Source organism: Camponotus floridanus, unplaced genomic scaffold, assembly GCF_003227725.1.
Source record: "Camponotus floridanus strain SB8 unplaced genomic scaffold, Cflo_v7.5 scaffold1, whole genome shotgun sequence".
Taxonomy (NCBI): Eukaryota; Metazoa; Arthropoda; class Insecta; order Hymenoptera; family Formicidae; genus Camponotus; species Camponotus floridanus.
In genome coordinates, this window is record NW_020229214.1 from 1,380,942 (window position 1) to 1,407,137 (window position 26,196).

Genomic DNA, 26,196 nt, shown 5'->3' on the forward strand with positions numbered 1-26,196 from the left:
TGGATATAAAAACCGCAGACGATAATCCAAATATAATAAGATTATAAATATATATAATCAGGAAGTAATTAAAAAGTGAGTAGGTTGGCGTGTATTATGACGTCATCTATAAAGAAAATTCACGTCATATCCGTGTATATCCGCGACGGTGACGCAAAGAAACAGGGTGCCGCGAGCAAAAGTTGATAAGGGTAAAAATGGATGGGTATGTGTGTATGTGTGTGTGTATGTGTGTATGTGTGTGTATTTGCGCGTGTGTGGGTGTGTATGTGTGCGCGCGGGGATGATGCGGCTCGATGCGGCGCGCAAGCGCGACGGGTGCGGAGCTTTTCGAGCCACGCGATAGTAGCAGTCGGCCGTCTAAAACCGCGAAACACGTAACCCGCGTTCTCGCTATAGGAAAAGTATCCCCCGTGAAGCTCCTCTCTTTCGGGCCACCCTATTCCCCGCTTTTAATTGCGAATGCATGTGCGGCGAAATTTCGTGGATTCAGAGCGAAAATTCGTGGACGCGTCGCGTACGTTTTCCCGTACCCTTCCTCGATCATGCTCCTTCCCATTAGCTCGTGTCTGATACCGACATCCGACGCGAGCGGAATCACGGCTGGTATCAACAGCACCATCGCTGTCATCGTCGTCTGTGCCACGCACATCGTGACATCGTGACATCAATCCGGCGAATCGATTGAATCGAACCGGCGATCGGGAGAAGCCGTGACCTTGAAGGTTCACGTTGCAAGCGGGACATGCCAGATTAGAGGGGAGGGGGGCAATTAACACGCGTTATTCGACGATGATGCGTTAATGGAGAACGATCGCGGTACCCGCGTTACTTTCCCCGGAAGAAAGAACACATGATCGCTTTGCGATGCACGTAGGATGTACAATGGTGCGTACAATTCTCCCTCCATCCCTCCTCCGTCCGCTTTTTTTATTTAATAGCACCGTCTCGGAAACACTCTTTTTCAATTTAACTGATTGAACGAATCAAATCACTGAATGAGCAGATCCGCAATATCGTTGATTGTTCGGTTCTCCATCTGTTGCACTAATAGGTGTGTGCTATCCATGAAGGATTCTGCTAGATCGTACAAAAGTAATTATAAAATGCGATACTTACCTCTTTTATTAATTCATGAAAAAGAACAAGCTTTTCTCATGTCGATTAGGATTAGATTTTATTAGGGTTTTATTATTTCTATCCTTTTTTTCTAACTTGTTTTAAAAATTATATATTTTAAATATCTCGAAAATTAACAGAAGTACGGCCAGAAATGCAAAACATTCGTTAAAGAAGATTGCGTCCTAAATCCTACTTTAACGTAAATTTAAAAAACTTCTGAGGCCTATCATAATACGTTCGAGTGAAATAATTCAAACTTTCTTACAGAAATATTTTGCATACATTATCGAAATAAGATATATAGATATAGATATAGATTATGCGAAGAGAATTAACGAGATTCGCGCGACTTCATATATACGGCGGATAAAATTGATCTCGTTAATATATACACAGCAAAGATTTTAATATTAAGGATGCTTTTACGATCACGTCCAATCATTGAATTTTTATTTCTTTAAGATTTTTATATATCTTCTTTCAATATTTAAATGATTTTTTAATGCTGATTGAATATTTTATTTAATACATTCTACATTCTGTGTTGAAAATGACACATTATAGTGTTCAGATTCGTGCAAGAGGTAAAATATACGTCAAATCATACGATACAAGGAGAATAGGGAAAGACAGCGGCAAAAGAGATATCTACTCTGTAACAAGACGGGATTACCGAAGATTGAAAATCTATCAAAAGAACACTCGATCAAAGGATCAGTTAACATTACATGTCTCTTGACCGAATAGATTAACATCAATAAAAAATATTTTAGTTTAATAAAAATTAAATAAAAATATTCTAATTCTAATAACTTTACATTTCAAGTTCCCTATATATATACAATATATATAATGCTCTGATTTCGTATTTATTTTTATTTTTGTTGTAAAAAAAGTACATTTGCATAAAAATAGGATTATATTAATTAAGAATTTAAAGACTTAAAAAAGAAAAAAAGATATCCAGCATCAAGCTACGTACATGAAGCAATTATATTCACACGTCCATAAATTGCGCGGCGTAATTTTCAAGTTTAATCATACATCTCTAACCATGTGGGAACATTTAAAAAGAAGCAGATTTAAATCATTCAATTATGTCAGCATGAAGAATCACCTTATTATGAAATGAAAATAATTAGGTAAATTCTCTGGAATATTTTTCCCTTATTCCTCACGTCACATTAGTTATTCGTGTCTAGTGCAAGAGTAAAAAACAAGAATCATAATTCAACAATTATTAATGTGAAATCTGAAGATATCTTATTTAATTTGGGATCTCTGAAATCCAGAGAAAATTCACGACATAATGTACTTATTAATAGCGAACTATTTCGTGTGTCGATTCATATGTCAAACGATGTAGAATTCATTCTCATTTTTGTTATTAAAATAATTCCGTATAATTATAACCATTATCTATCCAGACAAACGCAGATATTTTTTGCCGAAAGCTGACAAAATCTTACACGTGTAAAATGAATGAATATGTCCAGAGAATGAATATGTACAAATGATAATAGACTATTGACACCCACCGAGTTCCGGCTTACATGATTACCGTTTGGCCAATCTTATGTAATTTTGCAATTTGCCGCGACGGGGTTACAAACGGGAATGTGATATCAAGCCTTGTAAAATAGATTTCTCTTTCCTCTTGACTCAGCAGCGTTAATTTATGTTATCATTTTATATCGTTTCGTTACCTCGGGGTGAAAGATAATTTCGAGATGAATTTAATAGATTCAAAATTATGATAAAGAATATTTGCTTTTGACAGTTATTATATACTCTCGATATTTCACTTTTAATTCACTTTACATATATAATATTCATTAATAATTGCTAATAAAAGAAAATTTAAAAACCTTCTGTATCTAAATAATTCAAACTTTATCAAATCATATTATCTCAAGTTATTTTAAAATAATTTAAAACAATATTTATCATGTTTAGTAAATTTCAGAAAGTATTTACATTTTGTTTTCTCGAATTTTTCTTTCAATTTCTTGCTCCTCTACCCTTGATGTCTTTTCTTATTCTCTCTCGATCAGTTACGCAAGTTTATCTCTACCTACTCTTGATCCTCCTATCGCAATTTCGTAAGTTCCTAAAGAAACAAGGGAAAAGATCGCTCATATATCTAGCTTGATCCTCATCAAGAAATGTGCGATATAAGGATTTGTTCTTTGAAAAGAATATTATTCATCGCAAACATGGATTTAGAATATTATACAGCATATTTTAGATTCCAAAAATTATTTCTGACTTGTTTATAATTTACTTTAATTGTTTATAGTCAATTATATACGTATATCACATAACGCATTTAAATAAAACGCATTGCATAGTTATTTTGAATTAAATTAAATGTTTCATGGAAAATTTTATCGCGTTTTGAAATTATTTTTCTCATTATATAATATTCTTGTGATATAATCACAAATCATAAAATCTGCATAGATAAGCCACACATAAAATATTTTTTGTTAGCTTTATGAGTCTATTGTATTATTTTAGTTTTTTACGAGAAGCATGACTCACTTTATTCTTGATAAAATATGTCTTGCATTTAACAGTAAAATTTTGGAATAATAAAAATTTGAATATAAAATATGAATCTTTATAGGACACAAACTTTTGTGAAAACTTTAAAACTAATTTGCTTCTTTTGATTTGTACATACATATTTAAAAAAAAGTGTTTTAACATTGAAAACTTTTGAAGAAGCAGATATTTTTGATTCTCAAGGAAAATGTATTCTTCATTAATGAGCTGGCCGTCCTACGATAGGAAAGTTATTTTTTATACTACTATGCATGTATATATATATCGATCGCCATTGGTACTATTCATCCGTAATGACCAAGTTCAACGGCGGCCTTCTTCAACGGCTATGTGTGTAAAATCGAGTATATATTGCATACTGCTAAAACGAGGGAGGCTATGAGGACGCGAGGGTGCGGGGTCAAAGATGATCGTGATAATCACTCAACGATGAATATCCATAAATAGGCGTAGTCGGGGAGTGGTTTATAATACTGAGAGAGAAAGAGAGAGAATGTGGAAACTTTTCGAAAACTGATTGTTTACATACGGCAATGAATAGGATTTGGATTTGCGTGTTAATTGTATTACTGTATTATAAATTGAAACAAAATCCGATCTAAAAAATATATATATATACTCTTTTTTCATTAATTGAAATAGATATATCGATATATTACAAGAATCAATCCAGTATCGACAATTTCTCGATAAATTTTTACCTGTATAATGTCTGCATCCGATATTCTGTGAGCGAAAACGATTTCCAGAGGAAAATCGGAGACCCATATGCAAAATAGGATGACGCGGCGCGATAGCTTTAATATCGCTTCGAAAGAGTTTGTCATGCCTCGAGGGAGATTCTTAGACGTCATGTCCCCGGCAGAAAATGGAGCCGTCAATATTGGTCAATAAAATTGTCGAGGCGAGAAGATTCACTTAAAGTTAGATTACGTTAGGATATGCGTTTGTCTTTCCCTTTGATTGCTTTGCTATCAATCTGCAGTGATGAATGCGTAAAACGCGTGAAAATACGTAAAGTCAACTAATTTTAAATACTCATTAATTCGAATACTCTAAAATATATAATAGGAAGGGATACATAATATAAAGGGAGTGTATATAAAACAGGATTTCAGAAAAAACGCGAAGCTATACGTTATTTATGTTACATTTTACGAATTAAGCTTTCGATCAAAATCTATACGGATGAGACTCTTCAGCCCTGTCCTTATTTTGGACGAAGAAAAACAATCGTGAATCCCTTTTCTTATCTTGCCGCGTCTTATTCAACTTTGCGACTTTATTTCCAACTTATTGTTAGACGGTAAGGCAAAGTAAAATAAGATTCACCGTGCTCTTTTGAACGTACAGGAAATCTCGACTTAAAATCTAGGATCATAACGGTGATCTTGTTACGCACTAAAGCCTACTTAGTCTTTATACATCTTATCTGAAAAGTATCATCTTATGTTTAAATATATTTTATGCAAATTATAATTTTCCATACAGATTGCTATTATCTGCAGAGGTAACTCGATAGTTTTGTTTCGGTAAAAATGATATTGTCGCTTGTTATTTTTGTACCGTCGATACGACCTTTCGTGATGTAGCCCGCTCGATGAATCGTAAGCATAAACATATCATCGTTCTATAAACACTCGATCGACGATAAAATATCTGGCCAAATGAGAAAACTCGAGATTAATTTTTTTTTCACAGTAAGATCTATCAAAAATCCTTATAAAGATAACAAGGTTTAAAGAGGGAGAGAGACAGGGAGAAATTTGTAATGAATCTTTTGAAATAATTTTTCTCGCAAACTTATTTGCATCAATTAGAATCACATTTCAAAAGAATACTTATTTCATCGGAGAAAAAGGGAGGAAATTAATGTCAGACCTTCTTCAAGTAAAGAAAATATTTGCTCAATAGATTGCAAGGACACTCAAGATATAATACAAATAAAATCATTTGACTCGCAAGATTTTTCATCTCATTTTCCTCATTCTTTTTTTAGAAAGCAAACTTACTTTCATGAACTAACTTATTTGTTTCAGGTATTCGAAAGACAGGTAAATTTATTCGAATGAAAATACTGCTGGAGATAAAAGAAATCTGAACTTTTGACATCTTTCAATTATGCCATTTCGTGTGTTCTGTACTAACTTTAATATCGCAGGTGAAAGAGATATATTGTGCCAAATGTCAGATAGATATCCAAAAGTGTTGAGACAAAGTTCAATCGGTCCTTATAAGATATAATTTAATCACAGATTGATAAAATCTTGAAGATCGATTGAACATCAGATTGTCTTATCGGAGTGTATTTCAAGTGTGATTAATTCGAATAAATATGTAAAAAAAATATGACGGTAATCTTAGAATTACAATGATTTTCCGAGGTGTCTCAATGAGAAAACAAAATGAGAGAACAGACGAGAAGGAGGAATCTCGTGAACGTGAATACGACGCCAATATTCTGATGTTCAGCCGCCTCGAAAACGTCGCGAGAATCATCATCTTGGACGATCGTACGTCGGGGTGATTACGGTCGTCAGGGACCGTGGTCATAGTAACACGGCTACGTACAGCGAAACATGAATGTCAGCGAGATCTACTTCTTGAGCAGCTTGGAAGACGAGGCACACACATTAAACGACGATCTAATCGGCAAGAGTTTCTACAACACGAGCTATTCACCGCTTTTTAATCAAACCTACGATCTTTGGGGACTCGCCTCGGATCGAATTGGTCTCGCGATAGTTTTGTTGCTCTTCTCCGTAGCTACCGTCTTCGGCAACTCGTTAGTGATCCTCGCGGTATTTCGCGAGAGGCATCTGCATACAGCGACGAACTATTTCGTGACCTCATTGGCTTGTGCCGATTGTCTGGTAGGCCTGGTGGTGATGCCGATCAGCGCGGTATACGAGGTATTAGAGAACCGTTGGCTCTTCACGACGGACTGGTGCGACGTTTGGCGTTCGCTGGATGTCCTCTTCTCCACAGCATCCATTTTGAATCTGTGCGTCATTAGCCTGGACCGCTACTGGGCGATCACCGATCCCTTCACGTATCCGATGCGTATGAGCAGGAAACGCGCGGCGATCCTGATCGCCATCGTGTGGATCTGTTCGAGCGCGATCTCCTTCCCCGCGATAGCATGGTGGCGTGCGGTACGCACCGAGCAAGTACCTGAAGACAAGTGTCCGTTCACGGAGAATCTCGGCTACCTGATATTTTCGTCGACAATTAGCTTCTACCTGCCGCTATTTGTGATGGTGTTCACATATTACAGGATCTATCGCGCCGCCGTGATACAAACGAGGAGTCTAAAGCTCGGCACGAAGCAAGTGATGATGGCCTCCGGCGAGCTCGAGCTTACGCTCAGGATGCACCGGGGTGGCGTGTCTACAAACACCGACGCCAGACACCTCTTTCGCACCGCCTCGAGTACGCCCGAGGATCTTCAGGATCTCGAGGAACCGTTAACGGTACTCCACAACAACGGTCTCACTAGAGTGCCATCAGTTCGGATCAACAACAAGCAGCATCTGGGCAAAAATTTCTCTTTGTCGCGGAAGCTTGCCAAGTTCGCCAAAGAGAAGAAGGCGGCGAAGACTCTTGGTATCGTTATGGGTGTCTTTATTATTTGTTGGCTGCCGTTCTTCGTCGTGAATCTATGGTCAGGATTCTGCTCGAGGTGCATATGGCAGGAGGAAATCGTGTCCGCTGCTGTCACCTGGCTCGGCTGGATTAACAGTGGAATGAATCCTGTAATATACGCTTGTTGGAGTAGAGACTTTCGTAGGTGAGTCTTTGAACGCATCGTTAGCTGATTTTTATCTTACGGAAATCATAATAGCTAGAACAATTATTTTACGCATTTTACACGTTCTGTTTCGCCTTTATATGTTTTGTACAATATTAGCACAAAATAATTATTTGTAATTAGATCGTAGGCATTTTTTAATTGCATGAAAATAATAATTCTGATTTAATCGGTTAATATTTTGAAACAGATTCCTAATTTATTTTATATATGAAAGAGTAAAAATTAAACAAAAACACTTGAACGTAAATTTACTTAATACTTATAAAAGTAAACTGTTTTCATTTTATTATATTAAGAGAGTTAGACACTCTTGAAGGCAATTTGAATATTTTATATATACAGGATAAAATATTAACTCAACTACTTTAAATTATTCGCGCGTGTAGATTGTTTGTTGAACAAAAAAATTCTTGTTGAAAATTAAGAGTGAAAAAATAATTATTATTTACTTTTATTATATCAAAATATATTACACGCGACTTTGAAATATTTTTTATATAAATTCAATGAGAGAGAAAGAGAGTAATTTGAAGTGGTCACAAATTAGACGATTTATTCATGTATATATAATCATAATATAATCATTTTAAAATATTTTAAAAATATTTCATATATAATATAGATATAATTTATGCATGTATAATAATATAATCATTTTAAAATATTTAAAAAATATTTCGTATATAATATAGATAATATAAATATCTGTTAATACGAAATTTTTATGCACAAAATGCTATTCTGTATATGAAAATCTTCACGTATTGCGGAACCATTTCTAATATACCTTACACATTGCATTTAATTTTCCACAATTATAAAAGAAACATCTTGCAATGATTATTATCAGCGTTTTTAAGATTCCAGCTTTCACGCAACTTTCACGTAGCTACATTAAATATATCGTACACGGCTGGTATTTCGCGCATGCAGAAAACATTCCTCTACGAATAAGCAAATTCATCTGATGTTGTACGGTACGTTTAGTAGCGAGTGTTAATGTTGGATAGATGTACATATTACCTTCATCCACATCCCTTCCTTATATTATATGTGTATATATATATATATATATATATATATATATATATATATATAATGGGAATAGTAGTGCTAGGATATTAATGCGTTTATACATGTATACATATCACTAGGTTTACGAGCATGAAATGTACATTTACAATCTATCATCGTGGGTTGACATTACCCATTACTCTCGTATTCAATTGTCAGTATTCTCTTAATGCGAATATCAGAATATTATCCCCTTTTCCCAACTCTGCAATTCGCTAAGCATTAGTTATCGAATAGATCGAGAAAACGGTGAGGTGGTAACTTCCGGAAGAAAGGAAAAGAACCAGCCGAAAAAGAATACTCGTGAGATTTTAGATCGATTTCAAACCGAAGCTCCACGGAGCTTACCTCTTTTAAAACGGTATATACGGTCGAAAGCGTATATATATATATAACATCGAGAGAGAAAGAGAAAGCGAGAAAGAAGGAAAGCAAGAGAAGGAAAGAGAGATCAGGGAGTTTCCACCCACAAATGGGAAAAGAGAATTTAGCTAGTGGGGGATTGTGGGTGGATTAGGCAGAGACCCTTTAGCAAATTACTTTTATTCGTCCACGTGAAATGAGCCCGAAGTTTCAGGACGCCCGCGCATCCGGCATTTTCTTCCCTCGGAGCCCCAACAAGCGCTACCGGGACGCTCGGTATTGGTGAAAAACATTTATCATCTTAAATACCTTCTCGACTTGATAGTAGTTACCAAGAATTTTCTTTCCACCCTTATAACGCGCAATATAATCTCTATAATATTTACTTCAACCGACTCGACATATACGATTTTTTAACGAAGTAAGAAATAATAATAGATTTATTAAACTTCTATCTGATTTTTATTTTAACACATTAAACGAATGCTATAATTATATAGTGCGATATGATCAGAGCATGAGGAAAGAAACAGGTTGATAAATCACTGTATTATACAGGAAGTATCCAGCAATATCACGCTAATCCCAATGTGATAATGGATTGCTAATAAAAAATATAATTAAAACGGAAAGGTAAAAGATCTATCGTGTGTATAAGATAATTTAGAAACGTTTTAATCCGTTATCTTAGAAATAACAATTCTGAGTTAGTACTTTAGAATTACATTTCTAGCCAATAAAAACTTTTCACAACAATCGCTAGCACTTTCGAGATCCGAGCTTTCATAATGTTGTTTAATTATAAAAGTATCAAGATCTTTTTCAACTATTTCATCAAAAACTATTTCAGCACAATGATACCATAAAACAATAGATTTTATAAGAATAAAAAAGATTAGGTGTGTAAATTTAATAAATTGTAAAACAAAAATAAAAACCATTACACATTAAATAAAATAAATAAAATAATTGTAATTATACGTATGCGATATTTATTGGATTTTCCGAATAAGAAATGAAAAATTTGGAGGTAAAATGGGAAACGGTCTATGTTGTACATTGCTTTCGCGAGCAATGAACAATGGATTAACGCCGCTGATCTGTCTCTGCCATGTGGACATGTTCGCATGTTAAATCACGAATCGCGTGGCAGAGCGAGTTATGCTACATGATGGGGGGCGATGTAACGCTGACGTTGAATAGAGGAGCTGATACGGTTTGGCTGACGCCAAACGACGTTGTGTACAGCAATCCCACGTGTAACTATCACGCTTCACGGATATTTACTCCGTGCATACAGGTAAATGTAAAATCAATAGACCGCGTGCTTTCTTTATAGTATACATAGGGCTGTGAGGGCCTATCTTCTAGGTCGTAAAACGTGGATAGTTCGATCGCTCCAAACGGGCGGATATTAATAAAAGAGAGGGGGTAATTGCAACTTTGTACATGCGAAAAGAAGCCGGCGATCCGAAATGACATTATAACTAGAAAATAGAAAGGAATGATCGATGGGATTCGATCACTTATTGCGATAATAATATAGCTTCGCAGGTTTAGTTTTATACGAAAGAATCTGAGACGCACGAACCGTGTCGCATTGATCCGTTTCCCACGGTTCCTGAAACGCCCTCATATCGAGTTAATTATAATCGAGCCGTTTAAACGGAATCTAGATAATCCTTTTTTCAATATCTTTAATATCCGACGTAAAATTACAAGTATAAGCGGTACCGAGAAGGATAGAGTAGTCTTTATTAAACGATCTACTTATTCAGTCGACTTCATCGAAGTACCAGAGACAATCATGATCGCGTCTGTAATAACGATTCCATTTAAATGTTAAATACAGTAGTGTCACAATTCCCGATTAAAATTGTTTAAATTTCGATTTTAATTGTAGAGTTGACAGCGCAAGCTTAATTATATTCGATCTAAAAGTCTGAATTAATGAATTTTACAACTTACCGCGAGTTTTAGAAGTTGTCGTTGTTTATCTTGCGAAGGGCCATACGCGCGAGGGGATTCCTCACTGAAATTACAAAGACTTTTACTCGAGTATGATGCAATTAAAAGTTTCTGCGAGTACATAGAGGATGAGGATGTAGGTAGACGCGTTCCGTTCCGCTTCGACTGAAATAGATGTGGATTCTTTCGAGATCTTCTGTAACGATGCACAAATGACAAAAAAATAACGAGATGAATGAAATAATAAGGTCCTTATCGAGACATGAATAATGCGACATTAAATTATTAATGAGTAAAATTCAAGATTTAAATTATGTAAAAAACTCGGGAACAATCGAGCCCCATCTCCAATGCATATAATCTGAAATATCATAAGAACTTTGAAATATACTTTTGAATTGGTATCGCACTCAAACAAAAGCGGCATTACTGCAGAACCGGAAGATCTAATCTGCTTACGCGAGTTCGTTAAAAAAAATTTCAAATTTCGCATTTTAAACTTTTACTTCATATTGCATCGCGTGGATTATTTCATCTCTCTGTCAACGCTACTTTATCTCCCTGCATATAAGCCGACATTAAAAAAAAGTCCGGTATGTTGCAACAAATAATCCTTGATAAAACATAACAACTACACACACACAAATACGAAGTTATTGTATGATAAAAGTCTGTATTCGACTGCGATATCACGTTCCGAATTACGTACGTATCTGTCTTTCCAAAAAATTCAATATCAGGATTATATTTCTTTTTATGTAATACATTATTTTGGAATAATAAATAAATGCGCTTAATAAATTTTGACGATGAAATCTGGGAAAACGCACCATTATATTAATATTATTGTATGCATTATCGAAATTATAAATAGATATTTTGCGACACTTAGATTAGGGAGCAAGATATTCTCTTAATAAAAAAGAAGATATAAATCGGGGCTTATCTGAGGTTTGAACAAAGGGATTGAAAAGGAAGAGCACGAACGAAGGAAGGAAAGCAGCCGATAACACTCTATTAGCTGGTGGACCGAACAAAACCAGGTCACCGATCTCATAAAGAAACTCCGAATTCAAGGACGGCCGATTTTCCGTCGCTGTTTCGTGAATAATCAGGAATACTCCGCGTTTCTCGCAAATAATATATGTCCATCCCTCCTTTATCCGGTCATCTGATATGACCAATATGTAAATCGAGCGCGCGACAGAAATAAAATAATAGCTCGGGGCCCTTAAACGGCAATAGAAACAATCTTGTTTCGCTGTTGATATTATATTGGTTGATAACCGTGCGTGTCTCGTCTTACCGGAGAGAGAAACGTATCATGCAGAGTTCTTGCATGTTTAAAATGGAAAGCAAATTTAATAATAAACAACCTCTATTTTATTCAGATTGTCATAAATATGTAACGCACAACTCATATCGAACGAATACAATGAGAATGAATACAACTGAGAAGAAACGTAAACACAAATGAAATATAGAGATCGACACGTTTTTGAAATAATAAAAATTTGTGCTCGCGTCTTGTACCTTATCGAACCTCTCGCATTATTCCTAGAAACACCATGATAACTGCGTCACGATCAATAACGCGATAAAGATCTAGGTCGTTCATTATGCTTTAGCATAAGCTAAAGTGCAATTGAGAACGGAAGCATTACGTGGAGTGAAATAGCGATCGAACCTATGAAAACATTGCAAAAAAAATAGACTACGCAAATGCAATACATGTGCAGCTGGTTAGTGATTCTAAATATTAAATAAATACATATGAATTCATATCGCGTTACATTTTAATATAGGTTACACAATCGAAAGTGTGTCAAGGTTTGCCTAAGTAATTGACTTCTTCTAAGAACCTTCTTTCGTGATCGACGATGCGGAACACACATTCGTGTTTTGAGAAAAAAAGAAGAGAAAGATAAAAATGAAAGCGAGACCCATACGAGTGGCGCAGTGCATAGTCGCCAAAATCTGGATTCAACATCGTCGAGACGTCGCGTCGCCTCGTATTCGGCGCCAAAACGTCTGTATATATTACGCCGTTACTACTCGTTACTAAAAATGTGGGAAGACAAAGAGACAGAAGGGAGGCAGGATTAATTCGTCTGACTAACAGTAACAAGATGAAGAGGAAAAAAAAGAAATAGAGAGACGACATAGAGTTAGAAGGTAAGATCGCACCAAGATCAAGTGGTAAGCCGTAGTCGTAAATCTGCGGCGCTCTCCCTACAACGATTCCCTCCACGTCTCCTACTTAATTCCGTTGTCTTTGTTTGTTCTTCACCATGAACTTCAGAGAAAGAGAAAGAGAGAGAGAGAGAGAAAGAGAGAGAGAGAGAAAGAGAGAGAGAGTTTGACTCGCAGATTACTTGGTCTCTTTGCGTAGCGCAGATCGAATTGACTTTTGGCCGTCTTTGCTAACGAATACTACAGATTGTGCACATCCATGCATATCTTTCGATTGTATATTTGTGAGCTAGCTTTCTCGTTCTGTTGCCGAAATTATATCGTTGCCGATGCCGAATTATGCGCGAAATAAATCTTATCAGCTCGATTAATCTTTAAAGTTGCGCAGATAAAGAGTTGCTGTAACTTTCGCCATTTTTTTTTCAAACAACAACCATATTTTACTTCTTTTTCTCTCAATAACATCTCCAAATTGAATGTATTGAGTGTTTCGAATTTGTTCTAGTTTTTGAATTGCGCTTAAATGTTAATTATCAAGTTGTTTTATTTCCCTATTTATGTCTTGTTATAAAATCACTCTTGTAATTGTCAAAACCGTAAAAAAGTAAGATAACTTTTATGGTGGATAATCGAAGTTTTCTAACAGTTAAGTTAAGTTTTGCGGTGATATTCATTGTGATGCCGCGACATAGTTATCGATTTCCGGTTTGGTATGTCGCGTACTCCGATTCGATTGCATTCCGGCAGAAATGCATTCGGTGCACGTTTCGCTGTCATTAGAACGTAAATTTGACGCCAATAGCTGATTACACGAGCGTCACACGCCAATCGGGACTTTACGTTCAGTAATTCGGTTCGTTTTGTCGTCGATATCGACCCAATGACCGGAAATCACGCTCAGATTCGTTTTGATTAACGATGTCATCTTATTCTTTGACTTTTTGTTCTCTACAAAAGTCTACAAAATGTGACCGTAATCCGATCGACAATGTATCATATGATCGATCGTGTAATAATGTTACGATGCGAAAAGAGTAGAATTAACTCCTTTCCTGTGTTAATCGAAAGAGTTACTTTCCGTGCCATTAATCTACTAATGTACGAGAAAGGAAATAATTTTTGCTTGTACTTTAATCCTTTCTATTTTATTCATCGAAAAAATTGTCAAAATTATATATTTGATGTTATTGTATATACTTACTTATGTAATTTACATTAAATTTTTTTATCATAATATTATTAATCATAAATTATAAATAAGTGGAGTGAATAAAATTATTATATGTTTATTTTTTTAAATATGTATTGAGAATAGGGATCAGGTTTTCAAACGTGCTTTTAAAATGTAAAATTGCGTAAGATTTTTTCCAATTAATATACATATAAGAACGACAATGTATTTATTTTGCACGTGTATTCATTACTGATTTAATCAATATAGAAATAACAGTAGAGAAATTCGATTAAAAATCAAATTTAAATAAATTTTTAATGATTAAATAAAAACATAATATCAAGATATATAGTTAATAAATTTTTAACGATCTCATTCCACAAATATGAGATTATCATATTAAAATTTTTGTAATTTAGTTATTAGTAATTTTGTTATAGCTAACATTTTCGTCAGTTATAAAAACATATTCTATAAAAGTAAATATTCCGGTTCAAATATCTGGCAACGATCAATCGCATACGAGGTTAAATAAGCATTGTGATATCACATCGAATTTAATCAAATACGAAATCCGAGACGGAAAATAGCAGAATAAAAAAACAGTATTGTTAAATTTTTCATGAAACATGGACAACTATAAAGAAAAGCGTGAAAAATAACAAGAGTATTGAGACCGTCGTTTTTAAATCATGATTATTAAGTATTAATATATAGCAAAAATTTAAATTAAAATTTTTTATTTTCATTATCATTCTTATAAACATTATTAATCTTATAATCTGTTAAGAATGTACATTCTTAACAAATAATTTCGTAATATCTTAAATGAAGATTTTTAAGTGTTTTTTAAGGCAAAATTTTCGCGATACAAAAATTTAATTTATGACATCTCAGAAAAAACATCATTGCAAAACTCCATCCATAAATTGTAGTTTTTTCAAAATTTTATTTCCTAATTGGCCGTATTTATCAAAAATTTAACAATATGAGTTTGTAAAATGATAAATTACATATTAACGAAGACAGAGTAAGATAGATATATTACATATTTCATACTCATTTTATGTTTGTATGTGTTACAAACAAATGCTTACGGAAAGCACAAAATGCATAAATTAAATCGCAGTTAATAATGGGATATCGCAAATTTTAAAATTGGCATTTTACCACTGTAAGTTTTACCTCGTGCGACGAACTAAATAGGTTTAATGAAATTAGCTCTGAACTTTTCTAATTAACTTGCCATGGGGTGAATTTTCTATCCGAGAGACGCGCAGTTAAATATCCCACAGATCTTAATAGACTTATTATAAACGGTTAACGAGCCAAGATAGTTATCGCATTGATGAACTGAGTAAAATTTTTTCCACACAACAAGATATATGACAAAGACATCTTTAAAAACTATCAAGTGATATACCAGTAATGTCGTTTCTTAATATTTAATTAAAAGAAAATAAAACATCTAAGACACAGATAAATGAAATTGCATTCTCTTTTTGTAATCTTTAATTCGATAGAGGATTAATTTTTGCAGGACATTTATTGCGTTAAAAACTATATATTTAATAAAAAATACTACAATACTACAATATTGAGAAATCATTTAAATAAAATTTTTGATGAAAATATTTTATTTGAAGAAAAAATTAATAAAAATAAATATACCCAGCGACTAATGGAACACACTCAAAACTTTAAAACTACAGCCTGCCAGATTATTCTAAAAATGACCTATTTACTACATTATAATATAAAGATGAATTCATGAAAGCACTTTAGATGGATATAAGATAACTTCTATAATCAAGAGGAAGAATCCACCGATACATCCCATGATCACAAGAAGAAAGGCCGGCGCAAGATCGTCAACGCCGATGTCATCTTCCTCAGTTTCATTATCCGATGCGAAATAACTTTTATTCAATAACGCCATATCTGACCAGTATTCAATAAGACCGTTTTGAACAAGTATTTGAATCTTGTAGTTAAAGTCACTCAAGTATGGGAATCCTTGCCAAGTTGCGAGGGCTAATGGATAACTGCCCACATTCTCCTTCATAATGTGAGCTTTTTTCAAATTGGACATACGGTGTACATCGGTTAGATTTAACACCACAAGAAGAGCTAGAGTAGTATTACTTCCATTGATGATATCTAAGAATAAGTCAGTATAATCATGCTGTTTGAAAACAATAAAATTCTTGCGGAGCGTTCGTTCGATGTTGCTCTCATCAGTTTTGTCAGGCGTCTGCAACAATTGAGCTAATCGTTGATTCCCACCTACCTGTAGCCCCGAATTGACTAGTTCTTCCATAGTTTCCATTTGACTATCCGTCGCACTCTGGAGCTGATCCGCCAGCGATCCTAAATAAAGCTGCGTAAGAAAGAAACCAAACAGGCTGTAAGATATGAATAGGATTTTGCTGGAAGTTTTCTTCGGACGATTAGTAGCTACGCCGAGAACCAGGGCTGCCATGTCCAGAAATGTAATGTCATGAATTAAAAAATGCTTTACGAGTCCGCTGAGGAACAATGTGCCGATTATGATGTACCAAACGTTCGCGCCAAACGGCGTTATTAAACCGCGAAAGGAAACGTTCGTTTTTATCGGTATTAACCATGCGATCTGTACCATTCCGTAAGAAGTCATGTACACCGTCTTTCGATTAGGATCCCACAGAAGACCACCAAATATCAAATCGTCAGTCGCGTTGTTAAGTCTCGCGTAAAGTTCTGCATTGATCGTGCTGTTTTGCCAGTCGATCTGATCTCTGTTCAATTCGAGATTCATGTTACTCGCAATCTCTTCCACCATCGAGCCCTCGACACCGCCGAATTTCAAATGATCCTTCTTTTTGGTGAAATATGCGTAGGGAAAATTGCGGAACATCGCCGCGTTGACAACAGAGGTATTGAATGATCTTGTTTTGAAATGCTGCCATCGAATGGTACTCTCCTGTTGGCATCTGCCTAAAAGCGTCGGCTCGGCGAGCACGTACAATTCGTCGACCCGAATCGGAATGCTACCGGCGAGCAGGACTGATTCTTCAATCAACGCCAATATTGCGAGCTTGAACATAGATTGCAACAATGACATTTGTTCTACTATCACTCTGGCCTCTATCAAGAAACTCTCTTCGTCGGCCAATAGATTCGTTAGCATTATTACAACACTGCACCGGCCTTTGCAATAGTCGATGAAATAGGAAGAATTTGTTTCGAGAGTAATTGCGCTCTTTGATAGAATAACGACGTTTTCAGAAAGATCATACGTTTTTAATAAGTCTGTCGGCTCTGCGTTTGATAATGCATACACAGTACCGCTTACGGGTAATTCGTTTATCAATAGTTTTATGAGAGTAGGAGCGTCGTCTAGCGTGTCCGAGACTAAGAGCGATATTCGATCCGAAAATTCGAAATATTCCTGGATGTACGGTACTGCACAGGATATTAATTTTGATGATTTTTCACGCTGATTCTGGTCTTCCGCGAGAGTTTTCCAGAGAATGCGTCCATCCGTTGCACGTTGTAACGATGTCACAATAGCAGAAACAGCTGACATTAGTATAATAAGAAAGAAGAAACGATTTAGAAAGCCTTGTGGCTGATAAAAGTCTAATTTAATATTTAGATTCATGTTGTCTTGATGCGCTGACACTCGTATATATTATTGTATATCAATGTTACGTTTACTGTACTTCAACTGCTTTAATGATTCCAAATGCAAGTCGCGTAAGGTACTGTTCAAGTACGTACTATCCGTGAAAACGTAAAAGTGTATAATCTAAATGGATAATATCAAAAAAGAGTGTAAATATCATATAATGTCGTTCTCGTGCAGGAAGATGGTCTATTTATCGTGCATTTAACGTTGCATATTATTTATACGGTACATCTCACGGTGTACGGTATATATACCGTATATAAATATATGTTATTTTTAAAAGTATTCAAAATTATGGGCAATCGTCTACTATAGATTAATTAGAGAACATTTTAATTAGAAAAAATTTCGGATCCTTTGTGATATCCAAATAATGCAATGCACATGCAAGTCGATCGCATGTCGCATTTTCATTGCTATGGCCTTTATGCAAATATTTGTACATACGATACCTGAAAAAAAATGTAACAGTCATGCAATCTTAGCGTTAAAATGTATTTGGCGTCACGATACTGCGTCGTGACATTGCACAAACGCACTTGTCTACGTCGCAATAGCGCAAATCAGATTAAAATATATCAATTTATATGACTAGGCCATATAATAAATAAAAAAGAGCAATTTTTATAATGAAATTTTCTTGCTTTACAACCTCGTAGTCTGATTAAAAATTGCAAGATATATTATATTTTCTCATGTTTCAGAGCTTTTGTCAGAATTCTATGCTACTGTTGTCCCAGACGAATGAAACGGCGATATCAACCGGCATTCAGATGTAAACCAAGTCAGGTAAGTTTATATTAGGCAGTATATCGCCTATTTTTTATAGATATTTTTAACTTAATGCAGTATTACGATTGGATTGTTGAATCGTCCCAAAACTAATTCCCGATTCACCTTTGCTTAACTACTACTAGAACAATTTTGCCTAAATTCATTTAGTGTCCCTCATAATTACCCCTATACATAAATTTTGTTAGAAGTAAAAACGTTTTATTCACAAATAAAAAGATGAACAAATCTTTGCTTAAAAGAATATAAACATTTTGATAAAGAAAAAGTAAATATCTCATAAAGGATTTAAGATATCAAAAAAACTTTTTAGGAATATTAATAATTTAATACAAATATAAAAGAGGAAAAGTGTCAAAATCGATGTAAGTTTCTTAAAGCGATATATTATTTCATATTTCTCAACAATTAAATTCTGCATTTTGTCAAAACTGACACAAATTTAATCCGCTTGATTATTCATTAAACAATGTATCAAAATTATGATACAGTTTGATAGGAAGAGCTATCTGTAATAAATATTTATGGTATAAATCTATATTTTAAACTTTTAATTAGGAGGACGAGAATTCAAGAAGAAAACGTTCAGTTTTGGCGTCTTTCCTCACTGCGTTATGCGTTCGTCTTTACTAGGATACCTTTATCAAATATTAAACAAATGTGCACATTGAAAATTAAAAGCTCTCTTTGCTGTGATCAATATATTATCTTATCCAGAAAATGTAAATTGGAGAAGTAAATGGGAGAAAGAAATAATTGTATATTTCGATTTAATAACGATAACACACACAAATATTAAAATCAATAATTTATATTTTACATGGAAAATATAGTAGATTATAAAGATTCGTTAATACATCGATAAATATTTTCTTTGTATAATTTTATAGAATATAAAGAAATAATAATTAAAAAAGGCTTAATTAAATAAGAGCCAATGCAAAAATAAAAGCGCAAGAAAAAAAAATTTTCAATAAAATAAGAAATGCTTATTTAAATATTTCGATCCTATTTCGAGTCTTCTTCAGTAAATTAAAATTCTAATAAAAAATCGAAAAGAAATGCAAGACGTAATATATATAGCTTTACGATTGGAATCGATGGCAGGTTTCTCGCATTGGTTGTTCGCGACGAGTGTCGGAATGTCGAACGAGTCTGAGCGCTCGACTTTTTTTTACGTCAATTTTAATTTACTGAAGAAGGCTTGAAGTGAGACCAAAATATTTAAATAAATATTTTTCTTGTTTTATTTTTGAAATTTTTTCTTTCTGCGCGTTCAATCTTGCGTTATTCTTATGAATCCTTTTTAATTATTATTTTTTTATGTTTTTTTTATTGTTATAATCAAAGTCTTATTATTTGTATTTTATAGATTATTGATTAGTAATTTTTTATTAAAATACTCAATAAATACGTCATCTTGACCATCGTCTTCAACTGTATCAATAAACGCTGATGTAATATCGAAATATATATCATATTTAATGAACGAGCATATTATAAAGGGGAATAAAGGGAGCAATACGTTGCATATGTCACAATTGTATTAACAGTTTGGACAGAATTGCTGACGTTAAGTATTAGGTACGGGAACATCCTATCCATATTGCTTTTTTCAGAAATTCGCATCCGGACGGTACTACTCCGCGTATTCGATCCATCACATACGAAGAAGTCGAGAAAATTCCGGCGAGCAAACCTACATTTAACAACGGAATATCATCGCGAGCTGGCCGTCGATCGTTGATCGTAGAAATCCTCGAGACCTTTTCTCAATCTTTTATTTCCGTCATTATTTTCTTCGTCCTTTTTTAATGCAATAAATAAAGCAGTTTATACAGTAATTTTAGCAATTAATTTCCAAGAGTAAGTCCCGTATCTATTTTCCAAGACCCTTACGTATCAGAGATCGACGAACATCTCAACGAATATCGACGCATTCCCGTAGAATATTAATTCTCGGTATGTTTACTAGTAAATGTGACACTCTCTTGATCTTAAACACGCACTTGCACATAGCACTCTATTATCTAATAGGATGCACTTCTTGATATATATATTTCTCTCATTATCCATTTTTTATCTTCTCTTATAGTTTTCTTAAAAGGTTTTTGACTGGTTTTCTTTATATTTCAAGTTTTCCTGATTTACAAAATTTTATATGTATATATTTGTTGAGCAAACGCGAGCTCTAAAAAGAATTCATGCGCGGTCATGAAGTATGCTTGAAAAATGTATGTAAAAGCTTTGGTAACCCAAAGAACATGAATGATTCTACAAATGAAACGGTAATGGTGCACCTACATCAGTAATGCCCTCATTTCCGGATTCGGCATTTTCGAGTTGGATGCACCTTATTTAAATATTATATTCACGTGTCGTGGCTGATAATTTTTAAATAGAGTCGACAACATTATTAAGCAGAAGATGAAAAAGATTATGTTACGATTATATTATATTAATTTAATATTTAATTTTAATAAATCAGATAAATGTATTAATTATTAATTTTATCTCTCAGAATTAACAATCACAACGTGCAATTATGTAGACGCGTCTAATCCGTGAATGTATTATTTGTCGAGTCTGTAAATAAAAGTATTATTAATGTTTCTTGTACTTCTGTGACGCATAGGCATTTTATATTCAGCTTTTCGTTCTTTGAGTATATTTCCAGTTTTCATGTTAATTTTGTGAGTTTCTAATGAACGAGTATTTAAATATTTTAGTTAAGTACTCTTTCAGTGTCGAAAGAAAGAATTCGAAAAAAAGAATTCGAAAAAAAAAGAATTCGAGTATAAAAGTGTGGAGATTAAAATTTTATCGCAACGTGATGCATGTATCTTTAATTACGCTTATTTGAGAGAATTAATTACCGTGATTATATCGTGATATTATATCGTAAAATAAAAAATAAAATTAATATGTCCGCGTATGAAAAATCTAAAATAAACGCGCAATCTCGTGCTATTTCCAATAACCTAGATAGATACTTTAGTTTCATGACCGTGTTACTAAAACGAGAGTCGCGCGAAGATACGAGATAACGGATCCTAAAAATGAGAGAAGACAAAAATAAGGAAAACCATTTGACCTTGGGGAATTCAACACTCGATAGAACAAACGAGAAAACTCCGATGCGGTCACTATCCCGTGAGACTCGGGATGAGAAGAGACAAAGCGAGCGTACGAAACTCTTCACAAGTCCCCTCCTCTTCTTCTCTCTACGAATTATTGCACGAACTATACGTGGTACTTTGAAAAATCCTTCGTCTTTCAAATCAATGCTAAATGTAAAGGAAAATTCTTTCTAGAAAATCGTAATTCAAAAACATATCGATCTTCAATCTTGCGTATTGTCTTTTTTGAAAAAGATGAAAAAAAAACCGCGAACACAAGAATAAGCGAACATCCGTTTTGTTCCCTTTTTTGTTGGCTCGGTAAACTACAGATTTGAAATCCCAACTCGTTCGCATTTGCGGTGACATTTTTTCCATGGCCGGCCGAATATTGAATTATTTGCTTTACGGCCAGGAGCTATCGAAAAACCGTTTAACCACCTCTCCCTATTCAACAGCCACGGGTTGTCTCTTCGACCGCACTGTTCGCACGATTCGGCGCAAAGCTATGTGTACATGGGATATGAGCGTGAAGTGTAAAGCTTGTCGCTGATCCGTGGCGACCTTTAAAGGGAAGGCAACAAGCGCGGAGAAACAGGTTGCGTTTGAAGCGAAACCGATGGATCGATTGTCCCTAGGACGACGACAGGAGAGCTCGGTTGTCGCGTTGGATAAACGTGCTCGACTACTTTCTGAAGGAAAGTGAACATAGTTTAGTGAAAAAGCATTTTAAGAAAATGCAGCAATCTAATAAATTTTTTTCTAAATTTGCGATAAAAGGAAAGCAGGACTTTATACAAGATGAAATTGTTATCACGAGTTGTCACGGGTTTAAAAAATAAATTAGGCAATTATAAACATCGTTATAAACATCGTGTTTCAGCTGACAATAATTCTTATCGCATTGAAAATTTGCGAGGTATATTTCGCAAATATATGAAAAAGATAAAAAATGTATTTTTTTTTATCGAATTATATTTTTTTTAATTCGAAATGAGAAATATGTGTACTATCAGCACATAAATAAAACATAGTTGTGGGCATGCACGGATTCGAGCAATAAAACTTTATTCATATAAATTCCTCAATTGCGCTAATTACAAGCAGAGTTCAAGCATTAAAAATTTATTTTTGTTCAAACGAAATATATGTTTCTAAAAAGAAATGACTGCAGACACAGATACAACAAGTTTATGCGCGAATATTTGGTGCTATTTCAATTTTTGTTCTTCAATTAAATTTCCTGATAATCTATTTAAGAAATATGAACAAGAAAACAATGATCAAAAATATATTCTGTTTCAGTATATTTCCGGAATGGCAACGGGAGGGCAAGCGAGTAATGTAAGCTACAGTAGTGTCAGCCAAAGTAGCGATGGCGGCATATGCGCAACCGGAAGTGGACCTTCCAGCGGCGGTATGTGACGTCACACGTCGGCCCGGCCGGGGCCACGTCGAGAGCGTGCAATTCGATTTCGTGACGCGTGATTAGTGACACGATCAAGATTGAGAAGAATCGACCTCCAAGAAACTAAAAGAATTTTTCTGCGCAATTTAATTTTATTGCGCTTGAAAAATGTCACGAGAACGTGCTTTGAGAAAGTGCTTTGGACGGTACAATTTATTGCTGCGAGACGCCTCTGCGAAATGAAAAATAGAAACGTGTTGTGGGTGGATGGGTTAGAAACCGCTTGACGAGTGAACATAGACCGCAAAATATCTGAAGCTGCGAAACACGTACTTAACACGTACTGGACCTTCGCAATGGCTTTCAAATTGCCACGATTTAACTTAAAACGAGTCGTTGGACTCTCGTTTCTGTAATCGTATTAACGAGCGAGCAAATGTACTCTGTCGCGAATGTACTCTATCATCGTGCTCTTGAGGAGAAGTTTGTAAAAACCAGCGTGGTCAGCTTCGAGCGTAATGCGCCATAAGAGACTAAATTTAGTAGATGCTGTATTCATGTTACAGAAAGAGATCTCTCTTATAAAAAAAAAGTATCTTTGTGGATTTTCAACACACGCGATCTCTCGCACTCTTATCTAAGGCGCTGGTTGTATCAATTTCCGATCAATGCTACCTCTGATTAGTCAAACTTTCTGAAACTATTTGCATATTGTTAATAGAATGTGACAGTCAATATGAAAAATTATACAATTGCTAGTCCAAGATTAAATACCTAATATTGTCGAAAACTAAAAATAAGATATTGTATGAGACCAAACTAGATATCTGACAATTAGATAAGCTCGCAACTATTCTCGACGGAACCTATTCGATGGCAAGAGAAAAAAAGAGTATACGCATATGCATGCGAGTAGATGTAAATAACAAATAAAAGCAATATTTACAACTAAAACAAATCTTAAACGAGAAAAGAAATGTGAATTTGGCAATATATATTTCACATCCTTTGAATATAACGTATGAAGATAGTTTTGTAAAAAAAGAACTAGTCACATGTATATTGAATAGCCTTAAAGATAGAAAAAGAGTTAGAGGAAAAACATTCTATTTTTTTTTATTTTATTTTAAATGTAAATAAAAAATAAGAATAAGTTGTGCTTGTAGTTGAGACTTTTCTAGACAGATGCCGAGTCCCTTTTTTTTAAATGAACTTTAATTAATACTTTTATAGTTTTTACATTTTTTACAATAATATAATACTTTTATTTTAATAGTTTGTTGCTTTATATACTTTTTAACTTGTTTCACTTGATTATGTGTCAATTAACGCATTATATAAATCTATTTTCAATAATCTAATAATTTTTTCAATAATTCTTCCGACAATAAAATATCAAAGAAAAATTTCAATATAAGTAAATGAAGAAAAAATCGATGAAATAGAAATATATTCTGATTATCTCTTATAATAAAAATTTTAAAAATCATTCTTAATATATAATCAATAGTTTACATTTTCACAGAAGTAATGATATAGATTCAATATATATATATATATATATATATATATATATATATATATATATATTGAATTTAAAATGATATAGATTATTTTTTATTTATATAGAAAAAATGTATACATAATTAATATGTATATTATTAAATATATATATATATATATATATATATATAGTATATGTTTAATAATATACATATTAATTATATATACATTTTTTCTATATAAATAAAAAATAATCTATATTATTTTAAATTATAAAATATTCTTATTTAAATTTGTTTTTTATAATGACATTTGTATAATATTTACACAAGTGGTATTTCATGCATTTAAATTAAAGAAATAATTTATATATTTAAAAATATATTTTCTTATCATGAAAAATAGCTTATTTGTCTTCCGTCTATATAGTGGTGACTATGGGACCAAAAGACATCGACCTCTAACTTTTCTTTTTCATCATTAATACTTTTCGAAATACGTGACTTGTTTACTCTTTCCATAAGATGTTTTGTAGATATGAAATATCTCGGCAAAAACTCTATGCACACGAAGCAGTGTTCATATTTACATGCGAGCACTTCATGATTATATTAACACGGTTATGAGACTTTAATAAATATCATTTAACGCCTTAGTGAAATATGTGTGCTACATTACGTTTACATTATCAAATCTAATGCAATTATATAAGTGACCAATTGAAAAGTTTTAAACACACACATATAAATGACAAAGTCTCACGATGCAATATTGAGTTCTCAACGAAAAAATATAGAAACAAGTATAGATTTTTTTCATTATTATCTTGTAATGCGATCATTTCAATGAGTGACGTATGTTATATGTGAAGTTGACGATGTATTTTTATTGCAACTTTATATAGTATATTATTTTGTCGTTTTGCTATATTTATGCTTAACTGTTAAAATACGAATTATGTTAAATTCGATAAAGTATAGCGAGAATATTTAAATTTTCCTTTTCTATTTCTAATGTATTTGTATATGTATATCTATCATATTCTAAACAGTTTAATTCTATTTTAATATCTTTTTTCCACGAATCGGTATTTTTCAGCAGAAAACTTAAGGATAGAATAAAACATTGTAAAACGACAAATCGACATACGAAGAAGTAAAATGTAAAAAAAATAACAATATGAATACTCTTGTATATACTTTTTCAAAGAACTAAAGAACTAAACTCTTTCTCTTTGGCTGTAAATATTATTTAAGTATCATAAATATATGACAAATTAGAAAGGATACTTTTTAATGAATATAGTCTATGTACAGTGATCTACAGAATCTATTTAGAATCTTAAGACTGCACCTCAGTACTTCCAGAAACTGTGTCTATATATATTTGTCCTTTATAATAAAATAATAATTATAAAAAGATAATTTT

The 26,196-nt window shown here is 33.6% G+C and overlaps 2 protein-coding genes across 4 annotated transcripts; one reads left to right on the forward strand and one right to left on the reverse strand.

Moving 5' to 3' along the window:
* The first annotated feature begins 361 nt into the window (after positions 1-361).
* On the forward strand, positions 362-24,358 carry LOC105250402 (dopamine receptor 2). 3 transcript variants are annotated; one of them, XR_889113.2, is made up of 5 exons: positions 362-888; positions 5,730-7,480; positions 18,651-18,735; positions 20,358-20,700; positions 23,163-24,358. XR_889113.2 is itself a non-coding variant. In XM_011256473.3 (4 exons), the coding sequence occupies exons 2-4, from the start codon at positions 6,270-6,272 to the stop codon at positions 23,280-23,282; spliced, it is 1,416 nt and encodes a 471-aa protein (XP_011254775.1). In that variant the 5' UTR covers positions 362-888; positions 5,730-6,269; the 3' UTR covers positions 23,283-24,358. The 3 variants fall into 3 exon arrangements, 2 of the variants coding, with proteins under 2 accessions (XP_011254775.1, XP_025262456.1); XM_011256473.3 differs by lacking the exon at positions 20,358-20,700; XM_025406671.1 differs by lacking the exons at positions 362-888; positions 20,358-20,700 and having other exon boundaries at positions 5,729-5,744; positions 6,075-7,480.
* On the reverse strand, positions 16,013-18,112 carry LOC112637279. The gene has a single exon (XM_025406661.1). The coding sequence runs from the start codon at positions 17,917-17,919 to the stop codon at positions 16,045-16,047; it is 1,875 nt and encodes a 624-aa protein (XP_025262446.1). The 5' UTR covers positions 17,920-18,112; the 3' UTR covers positions 16,013-16,044.
* Positions 24,359-26,196: the final 1,838 nt, after the last annotated feature.